The 21716-nt window shown below is 35.9% G+C and overlaps 1 protein-coding gene across 10 annotated transcripts in view; it reads left to right on the top strand.

Annotated features, from left to right (window-relative positions):
- The window catches only part of KrT95D (phosphofurin acidic cluster sorting protein KrT95D), a 387731-nt gene extending 373865 nt beyond the window's left edge, over window positions 1-13866 (top strand). For all 10 annotated transcript variants that reach the window (XM_081730106.1, XM_081730103.1, XM_081730107.1 and 7 more), the window contains 2 exons: window positions 778-894; window positions 3916-13866. In XM_081730106.1, coding sequence (XP_081586232.1) covers window positions 778-894; window positions 3916-4034 — 236 coding nt within the window. In that variant the 3' untranslated portion in view covers window positions 4035-13866. The remainder of the gene's footprint in view (window positions 1-777; window positions 895-3915) is intronic.
- The last annotated feature ends 7850 nt before the right edge of the window (window positions 13867-21716 follow it).

Below are 21716 nucleotides of genomic sequence, written 5' to 3'. Positions count from 1 at the left end.
CCGTGATGTCCGCTTTTCAACACACGGTTGGAACTCAATACTTCGGCTCGGTCGGTCAACATTGCTTTAAATCTAATGTTTGAGTATTTAATGCCGTATTTCATGGTTAATCTGAAAGCAACAAAATTTTGCTATTAAAAAAATATATGTAATTGGACGCAATTAACTATAAATGAGGTTAATGGTGAATTGAAAAACTTTAAATTTTATAGCGTGTTTATTAACAAGTTGACTGCCACAGCGAAATCGGGTAAAATGCACCATTGGGTCATTTTTTATTGGAGGATCATATGTATCAAAATGATCAAATAATTTGTGAAAAAAAGAAATTCAGAAGCCGGAAATCAAGGACACCGAACATCTTTCTGAGGCCATAGAATATATTTCACCATTTAAACCTTCGTGCTTGTGCATCACCAGTGATTCACACGGCTTCAAATACAAAGATGCAAAGCCTGTGAATGACATGTGATGCACATGGCTCCGTGAAGGCCGTTGTAAATCATCGGTGATGCACTTGCCAGTCAACGTGTTACTGTGTTCTTAATCCATCCAAGACTATAAAAATCGAAACTTCTGGCACGTAAAAGCTGGCAATAGTAACGCCTAGAATATTTAGGCGCCATAGCGACCTGGCATCTGAAATTTTCGAGCCCTGCTCGTGAGTGGTCGTTTAATATCCATACCAGTTGTTTTCTCTTGTAAATGTCTTCTACAGTTATGTTGATAAGTTAACGAATGACAGTAATATTTTGCTTTCTGTTTCTTTTCCGGAAGTAATGAGGTTAGGAAAGAAAAAGGAAAAGGAGAAAGAGAATGAGCCAAAGAGTCAGTCAGTGGAGGGAGTCTCACGTCTTATCTGCTCTGCCAAAACTCACAGCATTCCTCTCAAAGGTAAGTAGAATAACAATAGTATATGTATATGTATGTATAAAATCTTTATTTTATATAATGAATGTATGCAGGGTGATTCAGGAGAAATGTCACATAATTTGTGAGGTGATTGTGCATGTGAAAATAAACCAAAAAAGTCCTATGAACATATGTCCGATTTTCGATCGTTAGGGAACTGGAGCTGATTGAAGATTAAACACATCCATGAATGATTATGAAGACAAGACTTGTCTTTATAATTATTCATGGATGTGTGTAGTCTTTAATCCGCTCCAGTTCCGTAAGGATCGAAAATCAGGCACATGTTCATAACACTTTTTCGGTTTATTTTCACATGTAGAATCACCTCACAAATTATGTGACATTCCTCCTGAATCACCCTGTATATAATTTTTAGTTTCTAATCTTAGCCTTTTGGTTGGTGGGTAACGTTCTGTCACTCATTTGAGATAAATATTTTCCCCAATCGAAGTCTTTCTCGACCCATTTTACGTTCTATTTTCCTGCAAACATAACATTAATCCATTCCAAATCGGCAATCATTGAGTTTTAGTTTTTTTTTTTTTAAATAATTATCAGAGTATGCCTTCTGTCGCAGTCTCTTTCGAAACTTTGTGATTTGTCTTTGTTCTATCAAGGTTACAAACCAGCAACACTTCAAATTTCAAGTTTTGTCTCTCTACCACCCTGATTTCTTTCATTCTGACTATAATTATTCCTTTCTCACCGTGTACCCTTATCGACCAACCCATTCCGTACGGTGAGTCCTATACTCTTCTTCTAGATTTTGTATGACTTTGGGCACCAATACAGGGTGTTACAAAAATGTTTTACAATATTTTTGGAACAGATTCCTCACATCAAAATAAGAAAAAAAGTTCATATGGACCTGTGCTCAAAAGTGGATAATTTTGGAGTTATAGGGTCCCGAAAACGTGAAACAAGTGAACTTTAAAAGTTCATAGCTCCACTACTATGGAACCTATCGTAGTCGGGTCAAGACATCACTGAGAAACTTGTATGTGAACTATCCAAATATCCATGTTTAATAATTGCCCAGTACTTGCACATCAACTTTTAGAGAGTGATCAAGTATTTCCAAATAATCTCTCTAAAAATGATTGTGCAAGTACCGAAGGTTCTGAAAGATAGATATTTAGATAGTTCACATGCTACATAGTTCCTCAGTGATGTCTTGATCCGACTACGATAGATCCTATCGTAGTAAAACTATGGACCTTAAAGTTTTTTTTTTTTTTTTCACGTTTTCGGCATCCTGTAACTACGAAACTATGCACTTCTGACCACAGGTCCATATGAACTTTTTTTCTTATTTTGATGGGAGAAATCTATTCCCAAAAGATAGTGACAATTTTTTATAACACCCTGTATAGGATTGTGCCATATGCTTCTCGGTTCTTGCTATTTTTCTTTTTTGTTCTGCTCATCTGTGTTCGATGAGGCATGTAACGAAAGCTTATAGTTTTCACAATTTTATTTCGTTTTTGATAGTGTTTATTGTTCCCTAGTAAATAGCATAGATAAGTAATTGATGAAAACACCCTAACTTCCTAGCTTCAAATAGCTTGTCGAAGGAATATAGGGAGAAGAAAACCAAAGGACGCGGTGGAGAGAGAGAGAAAATGAAATGAAAGCTTTAAGCTGTACGTCCTACTGTTATGCTGGCTGGGTTAAATGAGACGGTGATGATGAGAAATGAAGGTAATGATGGAATGAAGAAAGTGCGAGGAAACTGGAGAATCTGAGAAAACCCATGCACTCGGTGTTTGTCCACCACAAAGTTCATTTGGCGCAAACTGGGATCGAAGCAAGGATCCCAGGCACCAGAGGTGAACGCTTTACCAGTGAGCCACCGCGGCCCCAAGGGAGGGAGATTCATCGAGTGTTATATCAGCATTTAAAAGGTAGTGACAGAAGAACTTGTAGCTAAATCAATGTTCGAGTTGTTGGGTGGTTAGTTTGGAATTTAGCGTTCCTTTCAGCAGTAAGGCTATATAAGACATGGATGTACATCCTATCGTGGAATCCAAACCACATAAATCTGGTCGAGAATCGAACTCGGGTCTTCTGCGCAGAAGACGCGTGTGCAAATCATACAGCCCCGAGGGAGCTCCTATTGAAGATGTATGAAAAATGAAAATTAAATTAAATCTTTGAGTTTTAGTCCCACAGTTATGCTGGCGAAGCTAAAGGAGACGGTGATGATGAGAAACGAGTGAAATGATGGAATGAAGAAAATGGGAGAAAACGGGAGAACCCCGAGGAAACCCATGCACACGGTGTTTGTCCACCACAAAGTTCACTTGGCGCGAGCTGGGATCGAACCAGGGACCTTATGCATCAGAGGTGAACGCTCTACTACTGAGCCACCGCGGCCCCATTTGAAGATGTATTTCAAGAGAAAGATAAAGTGGAAATACTAGGAAGAGGATGTGTCGTCCGCAAAAGATTACTGTAGATGGACTTCAGAAATGACAGCTGTGGCGGGATGGTTAAACTAAAGATTTATGTATATTAGGAACCCCCCCCCAAAAATTATGTCGCGTGTCTATGTAGTAGCAATTCGTTTTTTTTTTCTTTTCTTTTTTCTCCTTTCATTTCTAGGTATAGAAGAAAAAGTGAATATAATATGTTAATGAATATTTTCTCTAGTAACGTACTGGTGTTGGTCACTATACTTAACAGGGACGTTAGTGAGTAGGTACAACATGGAAACTGCAAATAGTTGTATGGGTCTACATGTTTCATTACTTCAAACTAGCAACAAATGCTAGTGAAACGGAAAGAAAAATATGCCATGATTTAAAGAATGCCTTCAAAATGCCGATGTGACCCCCTTGTCTGAGGGCCCAGGATTCTGAAACCGTCACTGAGTCTCGCATATTTTAGGAATAGAGAAATGTTCGACCTTATTTTCATACACATTATAAATTATACTTTTCTTCCTTTTCTCTTATTATAATGTTATTATTAATTGTGTGTTGTTTGCTGACTTTTCAGTGTGTATAGATGGCACCGAATGGACTGGAGTGAAGTTTTTCCAGCTTTCTGCACAGTGGCAAACTCACATCAAGAACTTTCCCGTAACGTTATTTAATGTTCCAGACTCCTCCCTTTAGCCATCACAGACGAGGGGTGTTGGTACTAGTTCGAAAAGAGTATCAGTTCCTCACTCAAAAAGCGATCTGTCTACGTTCATGTCAGCGGTGCGGTCACAATGGGCTGACAAGTATGTATAAAATACAGAACGAGTTTCAAGGATATATTAGCCTTGTAAAAAAGTCAGATAATCTATCAGTATAAGGATACAAATGCTGTGTATTATATTGAGGAAAAGGGGTGTGTCTTCGTTGTTGTAAGACAGGCAAGTGAACGAAAGTAAAGTTGCGGCAGCTATATACGTACATACGCCATGCGTCACATGGGTATGTTCTAGTTTTAAGAAAAGAAAAGTAGGCGCAGGTTCTCGATTCGAGCTGGGTAACGTATACAGTGCTATATATATATTTTTTTTTTTGAGTTTATATTGCATAGCTATAATTGTGATGTAGAACGTAGTTCCAATGTGACATCCCCTGTTTCCCCACTGAACGGTGGTTCTGAGACTGCAAAGAAAGAGAAAAAAAATACTCATTTGGAAGGTGTACTGTTGAAACAGAACAGTTATCTGAAATGGTGTACTGTATACCCTTCCTCGAGTTGTCTAGTTACTGTAAGAAGCTGTGATGTACATTTTTTTAAAAAAAAAGAAAAAAGAAAGAAAGAAAGAATTATGTTCTGAGGAGATTGAATGGTTAATGAAAAAAAAAGAGACTGTGAAAGACGGAATTGGTAAATTGTTACATAATCATAATTTTCAACTATACTTTTCAATTGCAATTATTGTGGTCCTTTTTTTAAAACAATAAAAATACCAAGCAGTATTTTTAAAGTGCTCAGTTCAATCAATTCGTAAACAAAGCAAATGTAACAATAATTATAACAATAAGCAACTAGTGAGATAGAATTTTTCAGTGTTTTAGATCCGAAGAAAAATAACAAGACACAAACTTGTGTTTTTTAATATATTTTATTTCTTCAATGAGGAAAATGTTTTATATATTCTATTTGAATATAATAGATAAATGCTCTTGACTTCCAGTTACTTTTATAATGCGCTAGAGAAGAAAGTGTATGTATAAAACAGTATATAAATATATAGATATCTATATTCATGAATACATATATGTATTATCATATTACGTGATGTATTAAACCAATGTAATGTTATATCAAAGCACGTTAGTCATAGCAGCCCTCTTTGTTTAAAAAAGAAAAAAGAAAAAGCAAGGGAGACCATTGCATTGTTTGGTGAGTCAAATGTCATATGTAATTTTTTGCGTGACTGAATGTACAAATAAAAGAGTTTAATACATCATTTAGGACAAAAACTGACAAGTTACAATAACGAATAAGAAATTTAAGGTTGAAAAGAGAGGAATCTGAATAAATTCGCACGTGAGATCGAGATATCCACTTCACAGTCAAATACTTCCGTGTTGAGATTTCAAAAATAATCACTTTTCTGCTTAAGTATAACTTTGTGTTAGGATCAAACTTATTTTTATTACGAAGTAGGTCTAAAATATGACAATTATCGAAATGTTTAACCTTCGGAACACCAGGTTGGGGGGGGGGGGGGGCTCTGAGACCCACACCCTTGGTTTTTATGTAACCCAAAAATACCTTGGTGTTCATAGGATTAATGTTTTATTTAAGAGCCCCCATCACGGCGAAATTAAAATATCACCGGTTTTACGGTGATTATGTGATATCTTCAAATAGATAAGATAATAAATAATAATAATAATAAAAAAAGTGGAACAAGAGCGCGCTAGACAATATAATTTTCCATGAGAAACCATTATCACGACTCACTTATCTGTTTTCGATTTCCAACCATTTAGAAAATCGGCATTTATTTTCGCGTTTATAAATGGCTGCAAACAGAAAAGCTACCAGGTGACTCGTAACGGTACCTCATGCAAAATAATATTGTCTAGCGCGCTCTTGTTCCACATTTTGCTTATCTTTTATCAATTTGAAGATATCGTATAATTACTGAAGTCGCGAAAATAATGTATCTTTAAAAATAAGATCATGAATTGTACAGGGGGCGGAGGGAGCGTATATTTGTAAGTGGATGAAAGTTGAGAAATTATTGAGATACTATTATGAGATAATTAAAAGGGTTATGAAACATTAACTTCGGAAACGTGTGTTATATTCGATGAACTATTCTGCACTTAATAATACATTACAAATTAAGCTTCACAAAACAAGACAATAATTTTTTTTTTTTTTTTTTCAGATAATGTATATTATGATATATATGGAAAAATATCTTAAGTTATTGTGCTGGTTTAAGATGCAAATAATTACGTATCACTGTTAATGACTGAAACAAATCTTTTATCGCATATAATCTTCGTAATCGTGTTAGACTTTGAAATAATTTTTTACATGTAATAATTGATCTGATTTAGGATGAATGAAGTTCAAATCTAGCAAATGCAGCCGTATAATATGGCACGTATTTATACTAAATCGTATGATATAAACTATGAAAAAAAAAAATGTACTAGAAACGAAACTCGAGGAACAAAGCGTAGTTAGAAATGTGCAAATAAACTTTCTTACAAAAGCTGGCGAAACAGATAAACGAAAAAAAAAAAAAAATGTTAAAATAATGTATGTAAGTATACTTCAATGTGAAACATATACTTGTTAACTATCTACTTCCTTTTGGTGATTTTTTAGATACCAAAATAAATGCAGATGCTGTTTCATGGTACGTCCAGTACCTCAGGTCGCTGGCAAGTAAAATAAATAAGTGAATAAAAAGCTGAAAATTTAGTTTCGTTTTGGATATATATTTATATATTTTAACAGCTGAATTTTTTTGTGAAGCTTTCTTAAACTTCCAATTCTGCTGCCACATGTAGGTAACCACCATTTCGGTTATCAATAACCTGGCAAGGAACGTAAAGTGTTTCTCATGTTCAAGGTATCCGAAAAGCAGATGATGTGCATTGATCGTTAATGTTGAGAGTCTTAGTAATGTATAAACCAGATCATTCGTGTATACCCTAAGGAAGATCGTGTACATCATGCCGAAGCGTGTGAAAGGGGGTCATTTTGAATCCCTTCCGTAGAAAACAGTTTGAAGTGCTACTTTCAATGGAATATAACTTTACGGATATCCTGTATAGATAATGCTTAGACGGCGTGAAAGAAAATTATGAATAGCAAGTTATATATAAATCCTTAATGCATATTTAATTATCCATGTCTCATACTTATTTTATAGTTAAAAATTTGAATTAATATGGTTCGATTCTCGGTCCAATCGAACATTTTTTAATACGGTGCATTTCATTAAAACCATAATAAATATTAACAATTTCTATCCAAGCTAGCAAGTTAAACTAGGGAACTTTAGGAATCTGTGGGAAAAAAAAAAAAAAACTTTGTAGGTAGTACTATGAATTAGACCCAGGACACGTGGTTACCTTGTTCTTGTCACTGGTTAGTAATCAGTATTTGAAAATACTTGAAACAGTTTCTGAAATCAATAGTATTTACATAGTTCTGTCAGTCGCATCTTGTGAATACCCCGAGTAGATGTTACTACTATGATGATCAGGATATGTATTTACCTGAGAACTTGAACTAGAGGGAAAATTTGTGCTTTATTTAAGCAAAGAATACATACCTACCTAGATGTTGTCTATACAGTAAGTCCAAATACGTTACTAGCGAGCATTTTCTGATTTCCTCTGAATTTCATTGGCTTTTCCTTCCTATGCTGTGGTGTTTGTTTGATAGTATGTACAGCTACGCTTAGGTCTATTGTCTTATTTGTTAGTGCCCGTTTGGGTTGGCACGATTAAAATAACGAACTTTATCCATCAATATACAAAGTATTATGAATTGCACCCCGTGTTTTGTATTTTTGGAGTTCAAATGCAAACATCAAAGTATTAGTTGAGGTATTCCACTTTTTTAATAGATAATTACAATGTTGTTCGATCGGTCATTTTTATGTTGTCTTCGTCCAAAGAGTTGAATAGAATTTCTTCTGACTAGACAATAAATGTAAATATTTTATGGATTAACTTCTTCTATACTTCATCCTCTGGTAATATTACTGATACTTCAGTATCTGAGACTTATACTTCAGATTAATTCGTTACGCAGTGAGAATTGTTTTAAGTTCCTAAACAAAATTTGTATCCAGAAGGCAATGAGGAATCCAGGTACATAAATGTAGTTTTATGGTTGATTGTTAAGTATAAATGGTTAATATTAAGTATAAAAAATATACTATCATAATATTATTAATACAAGTATGTTAATTAGTATCATGTTGTTGTAATTGCGATCAAGAATTCTCATTAACTAAGGCGGTTATTTTTGACTGTAAGGTTGGCAGAGTTAAACATTACCAGTCTGTTCAGTTCAAGAAGCGTGCTTCATGTACGGGGGTCAGTCAAAAAGTTAGTTGCACTGTTTAAGAAAATTAAACAAGATAGAAATTTTACAATAACTTTATTTGTATCGTAAAGTTCCATTCACAATCTACTTTTCAACGTAAATATCTCTGTTATTTAAGCATTTGTCAAGGCGTGGTACAAGTTTTTCTATGCTTTCTGTAAAGAAATCTCGTCGAATGCCCGATAACCATTCTTAGGGGACAGCTTTCATCTCGTCATCCGAGTTGTATCATCGCTTTGAAAGTTCGTCTTTCATGGGACCAAACACATGGAAGTCACACGGTGAAAAGTCTGGGCTATAAGGAGGGCGATCCCTCACTTCCCACCTAAACTTTGCCAGAAGTTCATGTCTGCAGTGTTGCCACACAATTTCATCAAAATAGCCTTTGACCGAAAATATTATACGAAGGAGTGCAACTAACTTTCTGATTGATCCACATAGTAAGTACTTTGTTAATATTTTTTTGTAATGGTTTCTACGGCTTTTTACAAAATGTGGATGTCAGCAAAAAATGCTTAATATTCAGACACATCCATAATATTCCTACTCTAAAATGGGAAATATATAGAGGAGGCGGCCTTAATGTCGAAACATTTTACTGTATTCTCACATCACATCTTACAACCGGGAGCAGGTTCGGATTTAGCGGTGTCTGTATTAGATTTAAAGATGTCCGCAAAGATTTTGCTTGTTCTTTGTAAAGGTGTCGGGAAGTTCAGTGCACATAAACTATCAAGTGGAGTTTGGAATCTCAGGTATAATTACATGATTTTTTTATTGATTTTTTTGTTTATTTATTATTAAAGATAACATACTTTCATGATCAGTATTTGTTAAAGTAGATTATTACTGTGTTAGGGGTGTTTTTTACTTTTACAATACGATTTTTGTATTTTAAATTAACCGAATTCATTATTCGTGTGTTTCTTTTGTTATAGTGTCCAAACTTAGTAAATTATTTAATTAATAGAAGATATTTGCTATGAACTTCTTAGAAAGTATTTGATGAAGATATATTTATTGTGCTCACATTTCGTACGTATGTACAGAATGTAACGTAGAATCGAATCGTTCACATCCTGATTATTTGATAAATGGCGTGAAATTATTGACATGTATGATAAATACATGGACGGCACGCTGATTAGATAGCGCATTACACCGTAATTAAACTGAAGAAACGTTAAAAGGATTGATGCTATGGTTGTAAAGAAGGGGTCTTTTAAGAGATTCATCACCTCCTCCTCTTCTGACATTTTCAAAGTATGAAGTTTAGATAAATTGTGTTACGTAGATCGTAACAAAAGAATAAGGTTTGAATACTTGTTGATGTCATGTTTTTCCTGTGTAGGCAATTTTTGGGTATATTATAACGCTTTTCCTTCATTGGGCTACAAGCTCAGGGACGAGTGTGCCAAAATAAGGTAGGGAGGACGTTAACATTTTGTTTGCTTGTGTACTCTCTCAAAAACCTGCATACAAACTTTTGTAACAATTTCAGTTTTGAAGAACTGTTTGACACGTTCGCTGTTTAGTTTATTTTGTGTTTTGATCCAGTTGTTTCTTTCTTTCATGTTTCCATACCAAAATTCATAATTTCTTCGGGCGAATAGACTATATTAAATTCATTATATTATCACATTGACTATAATTAAGGCCTTATCCAGGAAATAATATTTGTGAAAATTCTTAAGTTGAATCTGAATAGAATTCAAAGTTGTAGTATTCTGAACACAATCTCTTTTTAAGAACAATATGCATTTTTTTAATTGGTGCGCTACCTTGACTTCAATTGTTGCTGTATTTTTTTTTTTTTTAAATCCTTGCAATAAATGTTCATTTGGGAACACTGTAATTTAGTGGTTAGAGCATTGGATTCATGTCCGCGTGGTCCCGGGTTCGATTCCCGGCTGATGCTTCCCGATTTTCGGCGTCCACCCCGCGTCGTGAGCAAACTGGGGAGTCGTGTAACAGGACATGCCGGTCACTAGGTCTAGAAAGCTCCTGATTCGGCTGTTAGGGCCAACCACGTGCTCGCCGCTAAGCTGGACGTACTTCAGCAGGTCGCTAGCAGATGGCGCTGGAGCAGGCTTAGGCCCACAAAATGCAGTTATGCCACGTGGTTTGGTTTTATAGATATTCATTTATATACAAATTAACTATATTTGGTGCTTTGTTCTAATATATTACATGTGGTGTAACGTGTTGTTGGGGTCTATCTGTAATGCACTAACTAACACATGATGTTCGGAATCAGCAACAAACAACTTGGGGAAATGAATCTTTACACAAAAACATCAGAAAAACTATAGACGAACGTGGGTGCACAAATGTATCGTTTCGTAGCTATATACCGCCGAAAATTGGTCGAAACGATAGAATGGAGAATCGTGACTTGAAAACGAAATTTCGGATCAAAGTCGTATAAAAGAACATAATAGTTATTGTAATCCGATATTCCATGTATGAATGATGTGGAACAGGGGCGGTAAGAAGGGTAGACCTGACGCATAGAAGGAAATTTATGTGGTCGTTTGCAAGCGAGTAATAATAAATCAGAAACTGAAATTAGCGCACTTTCATATATGGTGATACATTAATGGAATGTAGGTACAAAATTATCGATATGTTCTTTTATCCATTTTTTTTTCTTTCTTTCTTCAAGATCTTGTTCTAGAGTTTTGGTTCTTTTAAATGTTGCTCCGACCAATTTTTAGCCGATTATGCATTTACTTACTTTTTTTGTCTCCTGTGAAGATTTATTTCTCAGAGTTGTTTGGTATTATTTCCAAACACCCTGTACACAGCAGACCGTTTTGTTAATAGAATCAGCATAGAATTTCGAGTTGAAAACAAACTAGCGTAACAGCTGATCTTCATTTTTCTGAAAATATTATTTAATACATATGAAGTTCAGTATGAGGAAGAATGAATGCGTTTTGCAGATAAAGAATAATAATTTAGATACTCTTCCATTAAAAACCGAGTCGATCCAATATTTTATCATACTATTGAATATGTTTTTTCCAATATATTATTATACGGCTTCACGGAAATTAAAAACGTCCGGAACCTGAGAACGTTTATTTTGCGTACTGTTAGTATTGAATAAATTTGCAAAAATTTATGCAAAAACATATAAGGTGAAATGTTTCTCGTCGTATAGGCTAAGCTATATGATCATATATTACTAATGCTGATCTACTTGAACGGAATGAATGTATGCTATTCGTTATTGCCCTTATTGAGGCAAAATATTAAAAGTTTTTGAAACTCAGGTCATCCACTCTTTAATGTATGAAATGTGAGTTGGGTAGAATCACTGTGCCGTATAGCGTGGTAACGTGCACTTTTGTGATACAATCTGCAATATTCTAATTGTGAATGTTCACCTACATGCGGCGTTCTCGTTGCAAAATGTTAAGTTTATTAGTAGTACAGTCACGTTAATAAGTCATTTTCCCTAGTGATAATTAATTATTATTATTTTAATATTAACTTCTAATTGAGTGGGCCAATATAAATATATATATATATATATATATTAAAAGAGAACATTTTAAAAGTGGGATTCTCGTGAGAATATCAGGTTTCCAAGTTGAAAATACGGTGGATTTTGCAAGTGATAGCTCAAGCCACTCCAACAATGCATTATCGACTCTTCTATTTCTTTTTAGAGTAGTATAGAATAAACTGTAAATGAGGATGTTAACTTTTGCTGGAATTTACCTGCATTTAGTTGATTTGCTTTTATTTTTTTCAAAAACTAGTTAAAATCAGAAGATATGACAGTGACAATTTGAAATACACATTGAGTCTTTTATCTCAAATTAGTCAATTCATTCAGCAACAGGATGTCTATCGGTCACGAAATCAAAAAACGGTCATGAATCAAGAAAAAGTCACGAAATTTAGCTTCCAAATATAAGTAGAGACTGGAAAAATTTTGTCCTATAAAACGTAAAAATTCACCGCCAAAAATGTTTGGGCGGCTTAAGACGCTACAAAATCACAATCAAAGCATGCTTCTATCGCATGCATGAATATTCGGCGTAATTCGCCCAAATTCACTCTTGAGATTGTCCTTCAGCTGGCAACATTGAGCAGTAGCGATACAAATCGCATCGTATCGCCGAAACCACCTACGCATCTAACCAGTTTATTCAACTGTGAGAAAACACCTAATTTTTTTTATCGCTCCAGGGAACAGCCTTTGAAAGTAAAGATAAGTGCTAAAGAATATAGGTAATGTTATTAGTTTTCGAAATATTACGGTTTGGTAAAGAAAAGGTCACGAAATTTGATTTTGAAATTTTAGTAGATACTCTGAGCAATGCATGATAGTAAAGATTTCTTTCGTCTACGTAAATATAGAAAGTAAAGTAACTAAAGAATTTTCGGCTGGTATATGATGTCACTCATTAAATGAATTATAGTCTCTTTATATAATGAAACTCTCCACATACAAGCAGTGTCAAGAACGAGTTTGTTCATGCTCCTTTCTTTTCAACTGTAAATACATTTGGTACATCAATGTATGATGAATAATCATTGTGAGTCTGTCACAAAAGTAGTATTTTAAGCTGTTGTTGTATTGACTTTCGTTTGTTGAGAGAAGCCTTGTCATTATTATTATATTATTATTATAATTATTATCATGGAAGTCAGGCAGCAGAAAAAAAAAAAGTACGAAGATTATTATAGTCAGAGAAGATAGTCAGTCATTGATAATTTTGAAATATGTGATAACTGATTTTGTAATCTGATATGAATGAAAGAGTTTTAGTGTGTGTTGTTATATATATATAAATATATTTGTTTATCCACTGAAGAGAGAAAAGAAAAAAATATAAGTAACGTGTAAATTATATAAATATATCTCGTCCAATAGCCTGTGCCATCTGTATCACTCTATTCTGTAATATCCCTTGTAGTTGACCTCCTGTAACTTATTGTGTAAAACACTATGATTATATATATTATAAATATAATGTATATAATATAGATTATATGTAATATATCAAGATGTAAATATATTATATATAATATATATTATATATTTTTATATACTATCTTGCTGCAGCGGAGCGTGTTCTTGGCCTAAGGGTGTGTGGTCCGTGTAACAATTTCAGTATTCTTAGTAATAGTTATGTGGAATAGTTAAATAATTGCGTAATATCGATCGTGGGGCTCAAGCAGATCGCCATCCATGTCTTCATGTTCTGTAAAACAATCACAATAAAAGAAAAAAAAAACTATAATACACTTAGGCTGAGAACCTATCTGCAAACATTTGGAAATGATATATATACATATGCTTCAGCTGTGAGTGAAAACATACTTATGGTAATGTTTTAAATAAAAGAGGAAGTTGTATTTATGTACAGTTGAGAAAATTAAAAAATGAAAACAGAATGTGGTTTCATTATATGTAAGGTAAAGCCTCCTCACCCCCTTTCCCATCAGGTATAGGTCATAAGAAGCCCAATTATTGTGTACAGATAAGTTTCCGCACTTACTACCCTTAGACACATGCAGATGATGTCAGCATAACAGGTTTTCCTAGGTATACAGAATCTGGGTGAACTTCAGTGGAACGAGAAAAAAGCCTCCTGCCTCCACGGAGGATGGAACCGTAGCCGTCCATTTGGTAAGTAGGTATCTTACTAACTATGCAACCCAGATCTCCCTGCTAACTATATGGTTACTGTACGCGATCTATGTTCAGTTCCCGGTGAGAGTTCGGATCGAACGTTAAACTCTTGGTCTACTTTTCATATATCCTCGATGCTGAAAGGAACCGAGGACTATGCTATAAACAGAGGGAAAGGAAATTAACGATTTTTGTTTCTTATCTTACATTGTGCTCTCTGGTGAAAGGGGATTGGCCGTAAAAGCCTACGGTAGCCAATCAAGAATCAAAGAATTTTTTCGCTGTTTCTTGTATTAAAATACGAGGGTCACTTCGAAAGTTTTGAGATACGCATTGTTGTGGCACAGTATTTGAATTCCACAATTGCGTTCGGTAGTGGTATCCAGAGCGAAAAAGCGAAGCAAGTTTCAACTCGCCTCGCTTATCGGCTTGGCCGTATCGCCTTCACTTGTTTGTTGATGTGAGCAGTATTCGGCTCTCTAGAATGGAGCTCGAAAGGGAACATTTTCGGGCAATGATCCTTTACGATTTCAAAAGTGGTTTGAACGAGACACAAAGCCTTGACCGTTTGCAGGGAGCATTTGGGGACCTTGCTCCTTCCCGTGCTACAATTTTTCGGTGGTTTGAATTCAGAAGAGGCCGGACATCGCTTAAAGATGAAGAGAGAGCTGGACGTCCGGCAACAGCTGTGTCAGATGAAAACATTGCCGCTGTGGAACAAATGATTCGAGAAAATCCTCGAACAACTTTCAAGAACATTAAATCTACAGTGAACATTGGATCGCCAGCAGTAATAAAAATTCTTCATGATCATCTTCGGCTCAGGAAGGTTTCATCTCGTTGGGTGCCTCACACTTTGACTGAACAGCAGAAGCGCATGCGTGTGGAATGGTGTGAACAAATGCTTGCAAGATTTGATGGAGGCAATTCTCGACGCGTCTCTGACATTGTTACTGATGAGACTTGGATCTATCAATTTGACCCTGAAAATAAACGCCAGTCTACAGTTTGGATCTTTACAGACGAAAATTCACCCACGAAAGTGAAGCGACCGCGAAGTGTGGGGAAGAAGATGGTCGCAACATTCTTCTCCAAATCTGGCCATGTTGCAACTGTTCCACTTGAAGAACAAATGTCTGTTACTGCTCAGTAGTACACCACTGTTTGCCTAACAAAAATGTTCCAGAAGCTTCGGGAACGACGTCCAAGAACTGGATTGCGTGGGATCCTGCTTCATCATGACAAGGCATCCGCACACACGGCCAACATCACAATTCAGTTTTTAGAATCTACGGAGGTCAAACTTATGACTCATCCGCCGTATAGCCCTGGCCTGGCCCCGTGTGATTTTTTTCTGTTCCCCAGGATCAAAGAGATTTTGCAGCCCTGAAGAAGCTTTAGTGGCTTACGAGAAGGAACTTTCAACACTTGAAGAAAAAGACTGGCAACACTGCTTCCAAAAGTGGTTCTCGAGGATACAAAAGTGTGTACAGTGTAATGGTGAATACTTTGAGAAAATGTAAGTGTTAAATTGATTTTAAGTATGTAAGTTACTTCACATCTCAAAACTTTCGTAGTGACCCTCGTATGTCAGTACCTCTGTATTCATAGTGTCTGATTAAGCCAAAGTGGATAGTTGGCACACGTTAATATTTTTTTTACAATCAACGTATTGTTTTGTTCAGCGAGTAGTTCAATTCAGATTTAAGTCTGTTAAAAGCAAAGCTTGTACCCGTGGATAGGATTCTCCCACATCACAATTCTACCAATTCTTCTATTATTCAGTCACACTTATCTTTGATGGGTCCTACGTGGATTGATATATCTCAGAAGACGACACAAGGAAATTACTTTGTTGTCTCGCCAAGAAAAGGATCCACTTCTGAACAGAATGCTGACTTGGTTGGATTCATTTTTTTCTTTTATTTTAATTTATTTATTTTATTTTTAGGTGCAGGGACTGTTATGATACGGAATCAACTATTTAAAACGGGATTCGAATAACTACTCTGGTTTGTATACGAGGCAAGTATCCCAATTGCGTATCGAAAGTGAGACGACGCACATTAGCCACTCCGCCATGAGGCACTCATAGTCTTGTGACAAGTGGCGACATCACTATTAGCTAATACGCCTTCAACTCCTCCTCAGACATTTAATCCAATCATTGCATCAACAAAGAGTTATGAAGACGATCAATGTAACTCTGTACTCGCAATAATGGGAACGTGCGCATAAAAAAATGAAAAACGTGGAATCAGTGCTTGTGAATTGCATAGATGTTATTGTGCTCAAGACAACGCTCAGCCACACATTGCTAATGTCACCTGTGATGATATCAGCCGACTTGGTTGGGAAAAGCTAAAGGCACGTAGCCAGGATTTCGTGAAGAAAGAGAGGGGGGGGGGGTCCGTGACATGAAATACTGTTGTCATCACACCAGGGGCTCGATCATTCTAGACTATTTTACTGGAACATATATTGGTTCGTTTAGCCAGGATTTCTTAACGGGGGAGGGGGCGTCACATGAAATTCTGAAGGCCCAGGAGCTTGATCAATCTAAACTACTTTACTATCAACATATATTGGTTTGTTAGGACAATAAAATTAGGATATCTTGGTAAGTATTTTAATAACAAACTATGAAGAAATCTCGAGTAAAAGAATTAAAAAAAAAAAAAAAAGTATTGAAAAAGATTTTATATTTACGTCCTTCCTCTGTTTATTCAAATATAACAATTTTCGTTTCATTATGACTTCAACTATTATGAAAAGTACATATTCACTATTATAAAAATTACATACTCAATAATGTCTTATGAAATATTTTACAATATCTGCGTTCCTTTTTCTGTTGAATCAAATGCTAATAGAACTCCTTTTCCATATAAATTTCTGTTTTTATTATTCCGTCAACTACTGTCGGTTCCAAATGACAGGTTAAAGGATGAGTAGAAAATTGTTTTTGAAATAACATGTTTGATACTGGAAGGATGCGATGAAGAAAAATTACGTTTAGAAATGTCCACGCTGTTACACAACGGCACTATGCTTTCGGAAGCTTGAAATCTCCCTGACTAGTAGCAGAAATTTTGAAAGTTCCGTAACTTTTCTAGAAATTTCAAATTTCCCGACTCTTCCAGGATATCTCGCTCACCTCGCCACCATGTATTTATTGCATGTACAGTAAGAAGTCGAAAATCCGAGCTAATTAGAATCACAGGTTGTTTGGATTTCCAAATTGTTCGGATTTTTAAAAATAACCAAGACAATGCTATTTAGGCTTTATGCAGTAATTACAATACCGTATGTAAGGGTACTTACTTTTAATGTTTCTGAAGAACCTGCTCGTACACTAAATTACACAGTTCTTGTAACTCACACTTAAAACTTAACCTGTTTAGGCCTAAGGGAAAATAAAAATATGCATGACAAACAATTACATATTAATGAGCTTTTGTAAAAACACTGATTTCACACAATGCCGACGGACAACCCTATTATTTGTTTATCGCTAGCACTAAGACAAAATGTAAAAAGCTTCTAGGGACCACGTTCGGATTATCGACGTCCTACTGTAATACAAATCTCCTCATAAGAAAGAGTAACCAAAAGCTTCCTGTAGTTTTTTTTTTCTTCTTTTTTTTAATTTTTAACGCCAATCCTCCTTTTTCTCATTTCATTTTGTTTCATCCTTCCTTAATTTTTTTCATTCCTGGTCTCGAAGGGAGGTTCCGAACCCTCCCCCCCCCCCTTGGCTACGTGCCTGCTTCCCGTATATTAAATCATCGGATTATCATTCATTTCATTCGTTAGGTAACTAACTGCAAAGATAAGCTTCCGAATCCTTGAAGAAGTAACCTATGCACTGAATGTCGTCTTTAGTTCCTGTTCTGGTGAATTCTACCTCCTAGGGATGCATATACTTCGCCCAAGTGTTTGAGGCAGGTTATTGCTGCTGACGGAAACTATTTCTAATTTCCAGTTTCGTTAAATAATAATATTTCACGAAAATAGAAGTCCAAATAAATATCATTGACCGGAACAAAATGACATGTGTCAGTATGTAGCTCATGCGCGGTTATCGACAAAAAAAAGAGAACTTTTTGTTGATTTTATTTTGAAAATATTTTAGTTTAATGTTCCACGATTATGCCTGTTAGGCTAAAGGGAGACAGATGATTAAGGCAAGTGAATGATGGAAGAATTTGTGGAATGAGAATGTGAAAGGAAACGGGAGTACCGCGAGAAAACCCACGAGCACGATGTTGTCCACCACAAACTTACTTACGCACCAGAAATAAACGCTCAGCCATTGAGCCGTCATACCTCCATGATTTGTGTTTAGTGTCCCTTTCAGCAGCGAGGCTATATGAGACGTGAATCTACAGCTTAACGTGGAATCCGAACCAGATAAGCTCCCGTCGGGAATCGAACCTGGGTATTCCACGCCAAAGGAGAACTTTTTATAAACCTAAAAATTGATGTACAGGAATGACGCTACCTATTAAGGTAAAACTGATACTGAAGTATGTCCTCTTCATTATGACGCTAGCAAGAATACTTTCAAGGGTGGAAACGGCATTTCCTTAGTAATTCAAGAAGAAGAAAAGAATGAAGGAAGTAATTACACTGTGTTACAGTTGTTTTCTTTCCTGGAAGTTATGCAGTAATTGTAGAAGTTTTTCGTGGCCTTATCTCCATTTTCTCGAAGATGGGGAAAAAGAGAATTTTTAATAATAAATTTTCCCTATTCGAGTTGGCAACACTTCCTACCGTGTAATTGCAACATTGTATAGATCAGTGAATTTGTGGTTCATTGTTTGACGGAAATTAGTATAGAAACCAGAAGCAGCAGTCAATTTTAACCACTTCCGGTTTTAGTATTGTTGTAGATTGTCATGGTATGTTCTTTTGACACCCTTAATCGATTGAAAAAAAAGCACTTGTTGATATATATTAATGTATCATTTTTGTTGTAAGATAAAACCAGAAATGGTTTGAATAGAGGGTTAATGGAGAAAGCGGGGAAATCGGTCATTGCTAATTTGAACCACTTCCGGTTTCAATAGAGGGTTAATGAAGAAGGTGGAGCCTCTTTTTGGAGACAATGAATCGATTGCAGAAAAATGCGTCTCGATATATTTTACCATCCTTCGTCTGTGGAAATCAACATTGAAAACGGAATTAAATTTGAACCACTTCCGGTTTTGGTAGTGTTCGGGATAGTCCTGGTGTATTGCCTTGAGACACTGAATCATTTACAATAAATCGCGTCTTGTTATCTTAACCGTTTTCGTTCTATGGCGACAAATGTTGAACCGAAAATGACTAATTTCAACCACTTCTGGTTTTAATAGACTTAACGGAGGAGATGGAAACTAAATGGGATGCTAAATCGACCGAAAGAAACCACATCTAGCTATCATTTACCGATTTTACTCTATGGAAATCAGTATTGAAACAGGAAATGGCTAATTTGAACCACTTCCAGTTTAAATAGAGGGCGAATAAAGAAGAAATCTTTTTCGGGACAGTGAATCGACTGCAGAAAACTAATCTCGATATTTCTTACCGTTCTTCCTCTGTGGAAATCAGTATTGGAACAGAAATTAATATCAAATTTAAATCACTTCCGGTTTCCGTAGAGTGTTGAGGATAGTCATGGGACGTCGTCTTAAGACGCTGAATCGTTTGCAAAAAACAAAAAAGAAAACAGCTTCTCACTATCTGTTAACGTTACCGTTTTTGTTTTATGGCGTGGAACTGATAAATTCGAACCACTTCCGGTTTAAATAGTTATCGGAGGAGAGGAAACCTATTTTTGGGACGCTGAATCGATTACAAAAATGCATCTCGATATCTCTTGCCGTTTTTGTTCTGATATCTGTCGACTAACGGATGGGCGGACAAAGACGTTCGACACTTCAAGACTTCCGACACTTACAAGGGAACATCTTATATTGATAGCAGCACTGCCCAATCGAACAATGCGCAATCGATAGAGGAGTGAAGAAAAGTGAGAAATCCAAAGTTTTACAGGCCGACACCCAGAAACACAAGAGATACAGAGGAAAGAAAGATCTAGAATTATATGAAGATAGCAAAGCAAAAGATACTTCACAGAAAGAACTTCAAAATGATTAAAGTAATCAAAATGACAGTTACACAACAGTATAGTAAGCAAACATCGTACCCACAGACATGCTCAATAACATTTTATGTAATGCAGTGTTGCCAACTGCGCACAAAATGAAGTTTTGTTAAATGGCATGGAACACAAATTATAACATCTAGCAAATCCAATTATCAGTAGAACCCAAACTGTTACAAAATAGAGAATCTGTCTATACAACAAAATCGTGAAGCCATACGTCACAGCTTCGCCACACCTACTCTGCCCACTGTGCGCCACTAAGATCGCAATGTTTCGAGCCATCAATCATGGCGGAAGTGAGAGTAGCCAATCAGACGTGCCGGTTTAGACGATGCTCGGTTGTTTTTTGGCTTCATTGAGTTCATATGATGAAGATACGTATGGGCAGATCCTCTATCTTATAACATCCTTGGTAGAACCATACCTGTGACGTCTTGATGTATAGTATTGCCAACGTTTAAGGCTAGGCCTATATGAATCTTCGATGCAGAAGAGTACATACAGTACACGATTCGAACTAGTTAAAACTTACATATGAGACCACAAACAAAAATATAATCACTGAAGTACAAAGATAACGGACGAAGCACAGTGTCGAAGCAGTTTTGCTCAAGTGGAAAATCAGAATAGTATCAAACACAACACACAAAAATGAAATGATGCTTGCACTTGGATTGACAATTGATTAGCGGGCTCACTTTTCTGATGCACGTAATATTATCACCTCACACATTATTGGTAGTTAGTTTTGCAGTGTTGCTGTTGATAAAGCACTCCGCAGTATGTTGGTCCCTAGAGGAGAGGGTCGCTTGAGAACTTCATTTTGTGCTCAGTTAGCAACACTTCATTACATAAGATGTTCTTGAGCATATCTGTGAGTACAATGTTTGCTTACTATACTGTTGTGTAAATGTCATTTTGATTACTTTAATCATTTTGAAGTTCTTTCTGTGTCAATGTATCTTTTGCATTGCTATCTTTACATGATTCTAGATCCTTCTTTCCTTTGTATCTCCTGTGTTTCTGGGTGTCGGCTCGTAAAACTTTGGATTTCTCACTTTTCTTCACTCCTCTATCGATTGCGCATTGTTTGATTGGTCAATGCTACTATCAATATAAGATGTTCCCTTGTTAGGCATAGCATAATTTGGAAGTCTAAAAAGTTAGAATGCAGTACTAGATTGTAACTAATTAGGTGAATACGGATTTAGATTGTGTAGAATCGCTGGATTACAGGTAATGCGCTGAAATGTACTACGGAAACTTACTGTTTTGTGTGGAGTCCAGGGAGCTGTAAAGATACGTTCTTCCTTCACGCTCATACAGACCAATAGAAACCATACGGGCCGAGTATCGCACGGTAAGATTAAGAGTTAACTGTACTTATCTCATTATTACGTAATAATACTGAGCTTAACCATGCAATTGGTTTGGATTTAAAAAATACACAAAACA

Source organism: Thermobia domestica, chromosome 11, assembly GCF_964235325.1.
Source record: "Thermobia domestica chromosome 11, izTheDome1.hap1.1, whole genome shotgun sequence".
Classification (NCBI taxonomy): domain Eukaryota; kingdom Metazoa; phylum Arthropoda; class Insecta; order Zygentoma; family Lepismatidae; genus Thermobia; species Thermobia domestica.
The sequence above is the reverse complement of the archived record's forward strand: the minus strand, read 5'-3'. Positions and strand labels throughout refer to the sequence as shown.